The following is a 13,914-nucleotide window of genomic DNA, read 5'->3' as shown; positions in this document are numbered from 1 at the left end:
TGTGTACTCGGCTTCGCCCTGTACATTATGTCGTGCAAAGTTTGCTTTCGCCCATTTCGGGCCAGGAATGGATAAATTATTGAACTATTGAATTATTGAACGCACTTGAACGATGAAGTGTTTACTTCAAAGGGATAAGCTGCTGAAACTTTATACATTTTTTCTGTATTTTAGAAAACTGTCTTGAATTCTTTTAAACAAACAACATGCTTCAGATGATACAGTTGTTTCACTGCATCAAGTCATCTCCATTGGACTGAGCAAAATGTCTCTACAATAAATAGTGAACACCGTGTTCGAGTATTTCGAGCTATTTGGCAGAATATACAACAAATATAAAGTTGGCAAATGTTGAAAATGCCATTCAGAGCCTAGAGGAAGAGTTTTTGTCGACCCTAAGTAAAATATATGTGTTATAACGCAAACCTCACACATGAGCACATCACATATTCATATACATTGGTTTTGTACAGACAATATGTAAACTTATTAAAACATAACAAAAATCTTTATTTGTCACCTCAGAAACTTTTGGATATTACTAAACTTAGAAAACTACTGCAGGTAACACACCAGAATAAAAGATAATGCTGTATGATGAAGTGTATTCCATGAAAACTAATAGGCCGCTCTTTGGCTTGCAGAATGACAAACATACATTTTGTTGAAGACACTCGAATGGGATAGATATTGTACTTTCTTAAAATGGGGAAAAATTAGACTAAGAAACCAAGTTAACCCTTTACAACCATGGTTTGGCCCAAAACCAATGTTAGGAATGGTGATCGTGGACCTGTTCACAGAGAATTAGGGGTGAACAGGTTAAACAACTTCAGAAATGTTTGTTTGCTACACTGAATTACGGCATGCGACTTAATCAGGTTGAAAGAAAAGAATTCTTTATCATTTTGTGGGATAAAAACAAAAGAAAATAAACAACTGTCAACATCTTTGATACTAAACTTATACCTGACAGACATATTTGTTTGAAGAGCCTGTAGAGAACTACAACAGATAACACAAAGCAGAAATACAATTATCTTCAAAATTCACAAATATCTAAAACAATTGACATGCAGACTGATCTGAAGAGGCAACATTGTTAAGATATATAATGGAATTGACGGAAATGATGCAAAATGGCAAAACAGAATAATGGTGGCAGAAATGTTTGATTGGAGTTTAAGGTAGAATGCGTCTCGGGTATAAAAATTTGAACACTGAAACTTATACAATATTCTTTGTACCACTGGTTGGGGCTAATTTGGAAGCTGATTGAGTATATCAAGTTTTCACAAGCTAAATTATGTAAAATCAGGAATTTTATATTGCCCCATAGATATGACACAGGGAAAGCGACCATTTGAATTTCACATATCAGAAAATATTGGGTGCTTTGTTTCTTCAGTACCAAAATAAGCGGGTTGACCCCAAACAATGTTTATTCTGGATTTTGAAAGAGAATGGTTGAAAGTTTACTTCAGAAAAATCTGAGCAAAGGTTCATCTTTCAATTTTTAGGTGTGAACTACCTTAACCCTTTCAGACACAAACATATATATAAAATATGTACAGGTAGCTCTGGTAAGTTGTTAGAAAGTCAGGCCTGAAAGGGTTAAATGACCACAACAACAGGGGAAGTAATGTTTTCTCGTGTCTATTTTCCAGCTGTACACTGACGGGGTGGGCAAATCCATTCAGGAGCTGGTGGTTCATTGTACATCCTTATTCCCCTTCACCACAATGGTTTGGCCCAAATCCATCATAATCAAAAGTGATGGTGGACTTGTTCACAGGGAATTAGGGGTGAAAGGTTTAGTCACACAAGTACACTACCATTCTCTGATCTGTTGGACTTCTGCAATGGCAATTTCACTGGTCCACACAAAAATTTTTCAGTAACCAAACATCTTTGATGAAGAGATTAACTTGGCCTGATGCAAGGGGTTATCAAATTTGAAAATGTGGACATACTTACTTAACTTACACTTGTTGAAATACATTTAATGAAAATATGAAATATTCAAAATCAACTTTACATACAGATCATAGAAAGGAAATTTGCATGCTTCGTGTGAAAACAGTATCTTGTTCCGTATTTCAGAGCTCCACTATGGCACAATTGCACACCATTACGTGAGAGTTTAAAACGTGGAGAGTCTAGCCAAAGACCTGGTAGATGTGTTTTGTAAGATTGCGAAGTCTGCGGATCACCCTTGATGCAAACATTGTGAGAAACTGCATCTCCGCTGACAACCTTCCGCTCTCCCAATCTCTCTTCTAGTTTCTTAACCTGGTGGTAAAAATACTACAAAGCGTTTCATAAAAGGTCCATACTCTTCAGTTCAGTAAGGAGCGGGTGACATAGTTTACTGTTGAAACGACAAGCTAGGAATGATACGCAATCAATGACAATAGGATATGCTCTAGCTACCAGTTAATTACAGACCACTAGCATACTAACAACTAGACCGTTCCCTTTTCATCAAAACCCATTCCTTTCTTTTGGAAACCATATCACCAAGTAAAGTGCTCATAAAATGATGTTAATGGTTCAATGCTATGTCCGTATTTTTCCAATGAGAGTGTTGAAATTTACACTGATGCATAAATGCCCAGAAATACGAGCCAGAGACTCATTCTTGTAAACAAGTTATGTCATGTTTTTGTTGAGGATCATGTTTTCTTTTTGACAAGATCAATAGCTCAGCAAAAGAGTATGATAAGACCAAACTCTGCATTTGGAAAACGGAAAAACACCAACAAACAAAAAAAACCAGCAAAAACACAGCAGGTTCACCGTTGCTTGTGCAGCATTGTGTTAGCTTGGCAGTAACAGAAATGTTTTTTGCCCTTTCACTATCTGTTCTTCAGCATGATTGCTATGGCCAGCAAGATTAAACTGATTAGCGATCAGAGATCAGATTAGTACAAGAGAGTATATGAGAATGTAATTTGCAAGCTGAGAAGTTATGGTTTGTAACTCAGAAGATATCGGATCATCTCCCTTTCTGGTCTGAGGCAGTTTGAGGTATATCGTTCATCGAAAAACCTTTTCGGAATTTTTGTTCCACATTACTCAGCACAGAAACTTTATCATTTGGCGTTCAAATGTGTATCTTCATGTTGTCTCACGGTGCGGAAAAAAGTATTTTTTGAAATTGGTAGCGTGACAACATACAAAAAAACATTGTTTCTTTTTTTGTGTAAAAATGTGAAAGTCTTCAGTACCCATTGTACCTATGTTCTACTTGTTCCAGTGTCTGTAATTAAACCGAGATCAGGATTTGTAAAGCAAGATATAATCACAGTATATTGGAAAGCAGCTCTCTCCAAGATGAGCAGGAATGAAGATGTGACAAGCAAAGAATTGAGCACTTTTGGAACCCCCTTTTCAGCACAATAATATATCAACCCAAAGGTTTCCAAGAGTTTGGATAGTTCATATACTTCCAAGTTGTGGTGAAAGCAAGCAGGGTTGTTAAAAATTACAAGATGAATACACACTTGTAAAAGCAAAAATAAAAAACTAGAAAAGCTTCCCCAAACCAAAGAGGCTGCATCTTTGGCAAACTAGCACTGATGGAGTGATAATAAATGTTATTATTTGTTGTTTCACACAGGATTACCAAAATATCCAAGATGGTTACATTTACAGGATTTGGGATGTTGTAGCAAAATCTCTGATTGGTGAAAAAATCACACGTTTTTCATGTAAGAAGGTGATTTAAATGTTACATGTTAAATGAACAGACCATCTGCACCACCCACAGCATGTAAAAGTTGGCAAATCTTTCACTTCGGAATGTGCATTTAGTTATAAAGTATTCACCTTCGGCTAATATCCAGCACTGAAACTTGCAATAATGGGATGACGAGCCAGAGTAGAGGATCATTATGCAAGGTAGTTAGCACGATTGACTTTTGTTGTGTTCAAAATTAGACAAGCTGATGTTTACCATCAAAGATGCCACAGAGCAAGGTCACCCAGCGTCACGCAGATGGCCTATTGGCCGGAAATTCAGACCAACTTAGTTCATTTGCTCTACAGAAACTGATTTGTCAAATACAACATCAATTGTCAAAAAAGTGCACAGATTATGCGTACCCCCAAGGATGCATTTGTGTTTGTCCAGGTGTCTGTTGTTTCAGGGCTGCCTTGCCGTAACCGCCCCGTCCACTGTCGTAATCTGTTCTGTACTCATCTCGGACCTGGTTCATGAAATGTAAATAAGAATCACATGAGAGAATGTACTTTCTATTGAAAAAGAATGTAAAAATATTAAAATAAATAGTATAAAAAAATTGAAAAAACTCTAGCAAAGTGTAAAACTGACACACTTTGGAAACAGCACTCTTCCTCTGTTAAACCAAGTTGAAAAGCTTCAGATCTTGTTTCTATGATGCAATGAAAGTGCTCTGTAGTTACCCATGAGTAGACTGGTCTAGATACAGTATATAATTTGAATATATGCAATAGAGGATATGAAAGTATTCTTCAATTGAGAACTTTGCTCCATTACTCAGGGTTCCCTATGACAGAATTTAGGCAGGTTGGCAACCTACCTTTTGCATGTAATTTATTCATATATATCAATATCCATACAGAAGAACACATTTTTATGAAAATAAAATATGCAAATGATGTATTGTTATGTAAATTGACGGCTCCTCCAATATTCTAAGCTGTGGAGGTGAACACTATTATTTTACTGACATGAATTGTAGTCATTGGAGTGCTACATGTAGCTTTATAACACTGTTCATAAATGACCTCAATTTCTTATGCATGTGCAAAAATAAATATTTGTTCACAAACTTAATATTACATTGTTGATAGTCACACATGCAAGAATGACGCAAATAACTCCACAGGCGATTGTCAATGTCATGATGAACACTAGAAAAGGCATATATGTATTAACAGACTACAAGCTGCAACAATAGACAAGCAAGCAACATGGACAAAATATGTCCCCTTTTTTAGCCGCAGTGTCTGATGCCATGTGTATGCAGCTGTATTTTGTAATATAGATGTGGCCGTGAACAGCCCTACTACAGATGTACCTGACCACCACTCTTGCCTCTACCATATTGCCTTCCTTCAATAAAGCCTGCATCCCAGTCTGTTCTTACAATCCTGTCATCCAGCCTGGTTCCATTTATGTACCTCATTGCATTCTCAGCGTCAAGTCGCGTGTAATATCTGACAATCTTGTTAAGGCAGCCATAGAGTCTTGAATTCTTACAAGATATTGCAGGTTTGCTAAACGTACTTGTGCGGAGAAGATAAACTTTTTACCATCTTGTTTTTGTGAATCTTGAAAATTTAATTCTCTGTGGAGTTAACATGGTGACACTGGCCATATTGAATTTCAAAATATTGGTCAATATTAGGTAATTTGTTTCTCTGATCAAAAAATCTACACAGTGACACCCAGTTTTATTTTTTATTTTTGAAAGAAAATGGTATAACGTTTCCCTGAAAAAGTATGAGTATGAACAAAAGTTTAAATTGTTTGGTCTCCAGGTGCTGTGTACTCTTTAAAGGGTGTAATTCTGAAAGTCAGTATTTTATTAATCTTTTGAGTGCTGTAATTTTTCCCACCAAAATTTTACTTCTACATTTTATTAGTTTTTTATGATTTTTTTATGTATTTTTTGGTAATTTTGGACCAAATGGACATCATATTTCATTGGCTTCAGTTTTTAATCAAAATTTTGGGAAAAATCTGTAAAAAATTTGACTTTGGCACTTGTTGTAAAGGCGTCAAAAATCGACTTAGGTGCTCAAAGAGTTGATAAAGCGATCTTAAAGTGACAATTCTGTTGTGGAGTCTATGTAACAGTTCAACACACTGCAATAAAGTGAGGAATAATTGTCAGTTCCACAAGACTAAAGCACTTCCATACATAATTATGAAACAATGTCAATGTAAACCAATTAATGGTTGGAACACATATGGCATTGTTCTCTCAATGGGATTGGCTGACACTGCTAATACTGGATAACTATGACCAATCAAAACATCTGTAATTGAGTAGACTTACTTGACTGACATCATAGAGGGGGCAGAAATGTTTCCAGGCACTTCTAGACTCTAAGGTCACTACATGTCGTACCATGATGCAGCAGGATTGCCCCTTACAAATTTTTGAATTGTAAATATATGAACAAAATGTGAAAAACTTTGTTAGAAAAATTATTTTTCTCACAAATTATACCATTTACGAGCGGCAGTGGGAACCAAGCTGACCCCACGGTGCATACTAAGTTAAAATGCAAATACTCTAGCTAGGAGCAAGGGTGAAAGCGCATCAGTATTTCAAAGGATACTCCACAAAACAAAATCCACACGGCGTCTTCTTTATTTTATCAAGACCCATAACGATGCGTTTTAAGTCTCCACTCTTCAGAAACAGTTCATGGATCTGTTCTTCGGTGGTGTAAAATGACAGGTTTCCCACATACAGCGTTGTGCTGTTTTTTAAAAGACGTTCCTGAGCCCCGAGTGTTCCCTGCAAAGAGAAGGCAGATGGAACGTGATAGGCTAGTGTGAAAACATGCAAGAACAGCAGATGCCAGTATAAAGGCAATGCTGAAAAATTCCAATCCAAGACATTTGTGGCAAAGGTAACATTGTGATTCCAAGAAAGTCTAGATATTGCATTTACCTATGTGCAAAAGAGACAATCTGTAGAAAAGATGGTGCTCTTACACGCGCACTCTCACCCTACCTTTGATCGTTTTGGCACATATTTACACACTCAAAAAACGGCACGGCATCACAACCCATGAAGTACAACTATTCTGAACCCTACATCATGCAAACCAGATTGGAGAAAACTATCCAGAGTTTGGATTGAGGCACAGAAGAGCTAACCTAACCAGCTAACCTAGCCTAAATTCGGGTATGCTGAACCACAAGCCACAGTGCACTGCATTGATTTTTGCAAACAAAATAGTCTCCCGAGACCCCAAAAACGTTGATTTTCGGACGGGTAGCAATGCTGATCGTATTCAATGTCCGAACACTGCCCATCATCACCCGTCGGGAACTTAGTGCTCCAATGTATTATAGATATTGATACACTCAGTGTGACAGTTCCCGGATAGGGTAGTGTATTTCGCTCAAAGCCGTTTCCTAAATTACGAGCAGTACGAAATCTTATTACCATACCCTTCAAAACTTTATTGTGTTTATCCTCAAACTGTAAACAGGACGGAAGTGGTATTTAGGGGGTCAAAGTTGCCAAATTGTTGACCCCACGTTGAGTGCGTAGTAATCAGACTGCTATCGCAGTAATCGGACGTCGTATTTGGAATGTGATTATAGGGGCTAAATATTGATATTTTGAAACTTCGAACCCCTGATTTTCAATTTCGATGTGTTTAGAAAACTGTATGTAAATATTTCGTGATAAATTTGTTAGGTTTAATCCATGGACGACACAACTATATTTCAAGTGTATGGTGCTTACATATTGGACATGGGCTGTCTCTGTGTGTTGCATTCGACACATTGTACTGTATGGTGTGGCTGACTTTGCCAAGTTTGTAGCACGAAATAGCTTCTATCGGAAAAAAAATACGTCAAGGACAGTGTGCTCACATTCGGTTTGAATTGGTAAATTCAAGAAATATTTAAACCAGAAAAACAAGAATGACAAAAGCAATAAAGGTCTGCAACTTAGGTACTGGAGGTCATCTTTAGAAACATGCATATCAACTTCTATAGCAATGGGACAAGCAGATCCTACATACATAAGCAAATGTCAACAAAAAAATTAGCCAGAGAAGGCTTGACAAAAAGAAAATGTGGGAGAGTGGGGAAAAAATAAAGAATGGGAAAAAATGTACAAGGGATCTGATAAAAAGTAATGCTACCTCATCAATCTTCTAGCCCCTAACCCTCCCAAATATCAAATGTTCCACCCCTTACATAAGACCAGCTGGTAGGAAATGTATTTACAACCTGGGGGATGTTTTAATTAATGCTATGAGTGCTATCATTCGAATGTAAACAGCTGTCCACGCGCTGTCCTGCATTCAGCTTGAGACGTAATGCTTTATCTCTGTGCATCTCTGACCTTATGCGCCAGAAGATCGTATATCAAAATCCAAGCGAACGATTTTCCGCTCGCGTGAGATAGTGAAATGCCTTCCACTGTGGGGGGATTACGACATCTGGAATTATCCTGGATCCAAATTTCTCATCAGTTCTTGTGTGTCTTACATGCAAAAGTTGCAAAAATTGGTTCGCAATGAAAAAATTTACCTCAACTTTGTTTTCTGGATCAAATTTATTAAATATGACAAAATTATGTTCACAGCCTTCGAAACTCTCTCACAACATATCCTGGGTTGGTGTAGGTCAGTGAAGGTCACAAACTGAGAAAATTACCTAAAATATAAAAATTTGGGGGTTTCCCAACACTTTGAGCAGAAAATTTATCTAATAACATCCCTCGGGACTTTTGTACCAAATTGCAAAGCTATCAGATAAGTAATTTTGAGAACAGGTTTTCTTGACCAAAAATGACAAAATTGTCTTAAAAATACAAATTTGTATATTTCACGACAATTTCCACATATCTAACTATTGTCATCCCTGGACATCTGTACACCAAATATAAAAGCTGTCTGTCCAGGGGCTTTAAAAAGAAAATATTTTAAAGATTTTTTGACCAAAAATGACAAAATTGCCCCAAAACAGTAATATTTCCAATTTTGTCGTAATTTCAACAATTAGAAGGGTTACACCCTTGCAAACATCCAATCCAAATTTGAGAGCAATTGGGCTAGCGGTTTCAGAGAAGAATAAATTTTACTTAAAATGAGAAAAATAACCAAAAAATTCAGCAAAAATACAAAATTCAAGATATCTCTACAGTATTCATAAAACTGATTTTGATCAACCTGAGGAACCTGTATACCAAATATCAAAGCTATCAGATTAGTAGTATTTGAATAAAAAATTTTTGACAAAAAATTAGGAAAATTGCCCAAAAATTACAAATATGAAAATTTCAATTCAATTTGTGTAAACTTGACTGAGGTCATCCTGAGGAACATGTATACCAACTTTCAAAGCAATCAGATAAGTGGTTTCAGAGAAAAACATTTTTTGACTAAAAACTGAAAAAATTACCCTAAAAATAGAAACATGCAAATTTCATCCCAAATTTTAAACACCTAATTTAGAATACCTAAAGGAACCTGCCAAAAAAGTTTCAACCCAATCTAATCAACGGTTACAGAGTTTTAGCAATTTGCAGTGTTTTTTTCTTTTCCCCCCTCATTTGCATATTTTTGACACTGACAAGTTCATTTGAACAAATTCACATCTCCATCCCTAGGTACACCTGTACACCAAATACTAAGACAGTAGGTGCTGCGGTTTAGGTGTTTTTGATGTGGACGGACATACATACATACATACATACATACAGACATGCAAATCGGATGCAAATGAACTGATTCAGCTTATACGATAACCTCACATTGGTATACCAAATGTGACCTAATAAAAAACTATCCAAAACGGGAAAACAGCATCACCTGACTTAATACGCTGTCACATGACTTGTAAAACGCTATTAATACAGAGCGAAGTGAGTACAATGAACAGCATGTCATTAAATGTCCGAAAACTGAGGGCGTCCGAAAACTGTCACACTGAGTGTAGTAGTTCTGAGACACGTCTCAGGCATTTGGAGTAAACCAGACTCTTATTTTGTAGCTTTCTATAAATACCAGTGGTCTTTGGTATTGAGATATCGACTTATTATAGTAATTGGAAGGTCAATTTCACTGACAGGACGGGTAGCGACGGGGCAGTAATTAGTAGGACCGCCTGGGTCGAGGTAAACAAGCAGCAACAAAGTCTAGACTCGAGGGTGTGAATTACTTGGGTCGCAATCGACTGGGTCGGAGTGACCTGCTCCTCATGTTTGAGTAAGTATGGGAGCAGAAAGGGAATTCTGGAGTCCAAGGGACCTTTCCTACCTCCATGGAGTAAAAGAACGTAAGCGGAAAGGGACTTGCAAAACAGAGAAAGCCGAGACGCGACGCAACAATACAATCAACAACCGCCACGCCGCTTTGTTGACATGATTGCGAGAGACAAAAGTTTACATTGGTGAATTGTCTGAGAGACACAACGATTGAGCTTTGAAATGCTGCAATGCACTAAATTTGGCGCACATTTTTGCAAATATTCAAAACCCAATAACGCCATATTACCTTGAAATGTTGGTCTCTGTATGAAGAGAGTTCTATCATGCGATCGCCCAACACTGCCTCCATTTTGATTCGCTCGTTTGTTATTTCTTTCCTAGTGATCTAGCGCCAGTCAATGTCCCTGCCCCATTTCTACTGCTGGCTCCAGTTATGGGTGTTCGACATTGACAAGCAAACCATTTTCGTATATATATATATTATATATATATATATATATATATATATATATATATATATATATATATATATATATATATATATATATATATATATATATATATATATATATATATATATATATATATATATATATATATATAATAACACAATTACTTCAAGTACAAAGTAATTATATCTGTTAGGGACGGACCATTAGATCTTGGGGGGGTGGTCAAAAACAGAAAAAAAAAATTTTCAGAGCAGAAAGTTAGGAAAAAAAAAATCTTCAAAGTAGTTTGCAAATAAAAAAAAAATAAATAGGAAGACAAAGGCGTAAAAAAAAAAAAATCTGCAAAAGTCTTTAAAATGTTGAATTTTTTTTAGATTTTACCGACAGTAAGCAACTTTCTGTATTTTTAAAACATCCTCCACATTTTTAATTTTAATTTATACATTTCGAGTGACTGTATCCCTTATACTGGAAGTTGTGATTATCTTATCTTTTCAGGACTTTTGTATTCGATCACTTGAAAATTATGAAATTATAGAGCCTGTTTTCTACTTGTTTCCTGCGTACAAACCAAGCAGGTACACTAGGTAAAACATTGAAACTATGGTATGGTTGTCAAGACAGAAAGTTGTATTTGCCTTTTAAGATCAAGGTAAACAGATGCAGGCCACATCAGTTTCATTTTTTTCACAGCATTTTATTACAATGATGAATGCAAGAATGGGTGAACAAGTAGAAACACGTCAATAATGATAAAACAACATATCAAGTCATTATGCATTATTTTGCTTTTAAAAAGGCATTTTCAATTCTTTTTTCTCAAAAAACAGCCTCAAATAACAACAGCAACACATGTTTTAACATTCAACAATACACTACGTAGAATGCCATCTATCCAACAAATCCCAACACAAAAACACATAAAAGGGTTGAACTTTGAAAGTTTCTCGATAGCAAATACTGAATAAATCTGCATGGTTAATCGTTTTTGTGTAGCAAATTTCAAAGAAATTGGACAAGCCCTTTCAGAGAATACAGATTTTTTGACCATGAATGCATAAATTGCCCAAAAGACAAATATTGAAATTTCAACACATCTATACACATCCAATCAATTTGGACATGCTGCTACAGAGAAATAGATGTTTTGATCAAAAAGGGCAACAATTGCTCTAAAAACACAAATATGCAAATTTCACTATATTATTTAGCTTATTTTAGCTTCTCAGCTTGTCAAAATCAATTGTAAATCCTGACCCTCCCCCCGCAAAAATACTCCCCAAGTGCCACCAAATAACACCATTTTAATCTCTAGTTTTCAAAAGCTCCAACAGCAGCAGGGGACACCCCTCTCCTGACCTCTTCCCAGTGACCGCTTGCGTGGCCGCTTGTGGTGCTTGCCCTCTGTTGCCCTCTTTATCTCCAGACAGCGACGAACAAAAAAAAATTATAAATCTGAAAATTTACTCTGAAAAAAAAATTTTGCACAGCTAATCTCAATTGGAAAAAAAAAAATTTCAGAATTTACAATAGTAAAAAAAAAATTTTCACAATTTCATTGTGACCACCCCCCCTCCCAAGGTCTAATGGTCCATCCCTTACTTAAGTTTCATGCATACTTTAAATATTGCCATTAAGTTTATCTGATATCATTACTTTATACTTGAAGTAATTTGTGTTATAATTTATAATGCTCTGCTTCAACATTGAGCACTGTAATTTCTAAAGAGTGTATGTATGTATGTATGTATGTATGTATGTATGTATGTATGTATGTATGTATGTGTATGTGTTTATGTGTATATATGTGTGTGTTTGAAGTTGTGACCAAAGTTTTCTATGGTAGTCGTTCTAAAAGGCCGCTGTATAATGATGAAAATCGTGTATTGTAGGCCTGATTGTTGATGACCCAACCCATCGCTTGTATATGAAGAACCTTTTTAATGTGGCCGATATCTGTCTTTTACAGAGAGCTGGCTAAGCTCTTTCGTCATCATGTTATTCAACTTGTAACTCAATTTGTAATGCGTTGACCAAGGCAAGTGATGATGTATTCAATTCAAGAAAACCAAAAGCACTATCATTCAATACCGGGTTGGAATGATGTTGTCAAAGAAGCATATACTGCAGCTTGTACAATGTTTCATCCAGGATGGCATCATCAGGGGGATTCCCCCTTTACCAGAACATTTACAGGGGTGATTTCACCAGTTCATGTGTTCTACTTGTATCTCTAAGGTGTAACTAGCACCATTTCATGGGCAGGGCCTCGCTCCCCTGACAAATGCCAACATGTCAACAGAGGGGGAATCCCTCTGTCTGGATGAAACACTGCACGCCTTGCTTTACACTACATGGAGATCGGCTGGTAAATCAGGATTGGCCCGATTGTACAGCAAATGCGTAGTATATCTTTTACCCCTTCATCAGAAGTTAAAAGTCAGAGAAAGTTAGTATGTGGTCTTGTCCGTAAACTGTAATATACTGACAAAAGTTGTGCCTATTTTGTTACATCTGTGTCTCATTGATGGACATCAGCCATATTTGTTTCACATTCTCATTTTATCTTTAACAAGGAATCATCCTCCATACTATTCGCTATTTATTTGATAATTTTACTCGTGTGTTACAGAAACCGACAGTTGGCAGTTCGATAGCTGATACACAAATATATTATTAATAGAATACTGATGGTAGTGATTTATCAATTGGTCAAATCACCCAAAAATGAATTACAGAATGTGAAAGAAGTCATAATCCTTTACGTATGATATCATGATTTATGTATGATTGACAAATAACACTGGAATTATGACAACACACAATATGATACCTTTCATAGATTTTATTATTTTGAATAGTGTAACTATACTCAATATATTTTTCACTCATACAAAATTGTAAGTTAAAAAGTTAACGTGGAACAAGCAGTGATAAATGTAAAGAGTTTCCATGCTTTCAATGGCAATTTAAAAGCACACTTTCAGAATGCAACATACCACTTCACAATATATCACTTCTGATGCTCATGTCAGTTGAAATTGTATGCGAATAATCAATTGTCAATGACTTTCAGGACAAAATTACTATTTAAATGAACTTTATGGGAAGCTTCAACATTAAAATATTGTTTAGGACTTTCCATGAGTGTTATGGACCCTGCATAGTACCAATGTATTCTATTTGTCAAAATTGTGTGGCTGTATTCTTATAAAGTCTTACAAATATCCTACATTAAAAAAGGCGGGTATTTGCTGGTACTGATTGACTACTGCATGGTAAATTTGCATTCACTTGTAACATGATGTGCTTAAACTTCAATCACATGAATTTTGTTCAGTTCATAAAGAGTTTAGCTTCCCGTTGTGCTACTCATACACTCAATCTTACTAATATTGATGGTTACAATAATAGTTACAATAAATCAAATCGTTCATTCAGAGAAAATGATTTTTTGAGCAAAAATGCAAAAAATTACCCCAAAAATACAAATATAAAAATTT

At 36.0% G+C, this 13,914-nt stretch overlaps 1 protein-coding gene across 1 annotated transcript; it reads right to left on the bottom strand.

Annotated features, from left to right (window-relative positions):
• Positions 1–481: 481 nt before the first annotated feature.
• Positions 482–10,383, bottom strand: LOC139118557 (nuclear cap-binding protein subunit 2-like). Its single transcript, XM_070681909.1, has 5 exons — positions 10,246–10,383; positions 6,337–6,518; positions 5,067–5,205; positions 4,108–4,211; positions 482–3,262 (listed from the first exon to the last, which is right to left on the bottom strand). Exons 1-5 carry the CDS (start codon positions 10,306–10,308, stop codon positions 3,247–3,249), a joined length of 504 nt encoding a protein of 167 aa, XP_070538010.1. The 5' UTR covers positions 10,309–10,383; the 3' UTR covers positions 482–3,246.
• Between the last annotated feature and the right edge of the window lie 3,531 nt (positions 10,384–13,914).

This window comes from Ptychodera flava, chromosome 19 (assembly GCF_041260155.1).
Source record: "Ptychodera flava strain L36383 chromosome 19, AS_Pfla_20210202, whole genome shotgun sequence".
Classification (NCBI taxonomy): domain Eukaryota; kingdom Metazoa; phylum Hemichordata; class Enteropneusta; family Ptychoderidae; genus Ptychodera; species Ptychodera flava.
Note: the sequence above shows the minus strand (reverse complement) of the source record. Positions and strands in the feature narration are given on the sequence as shown.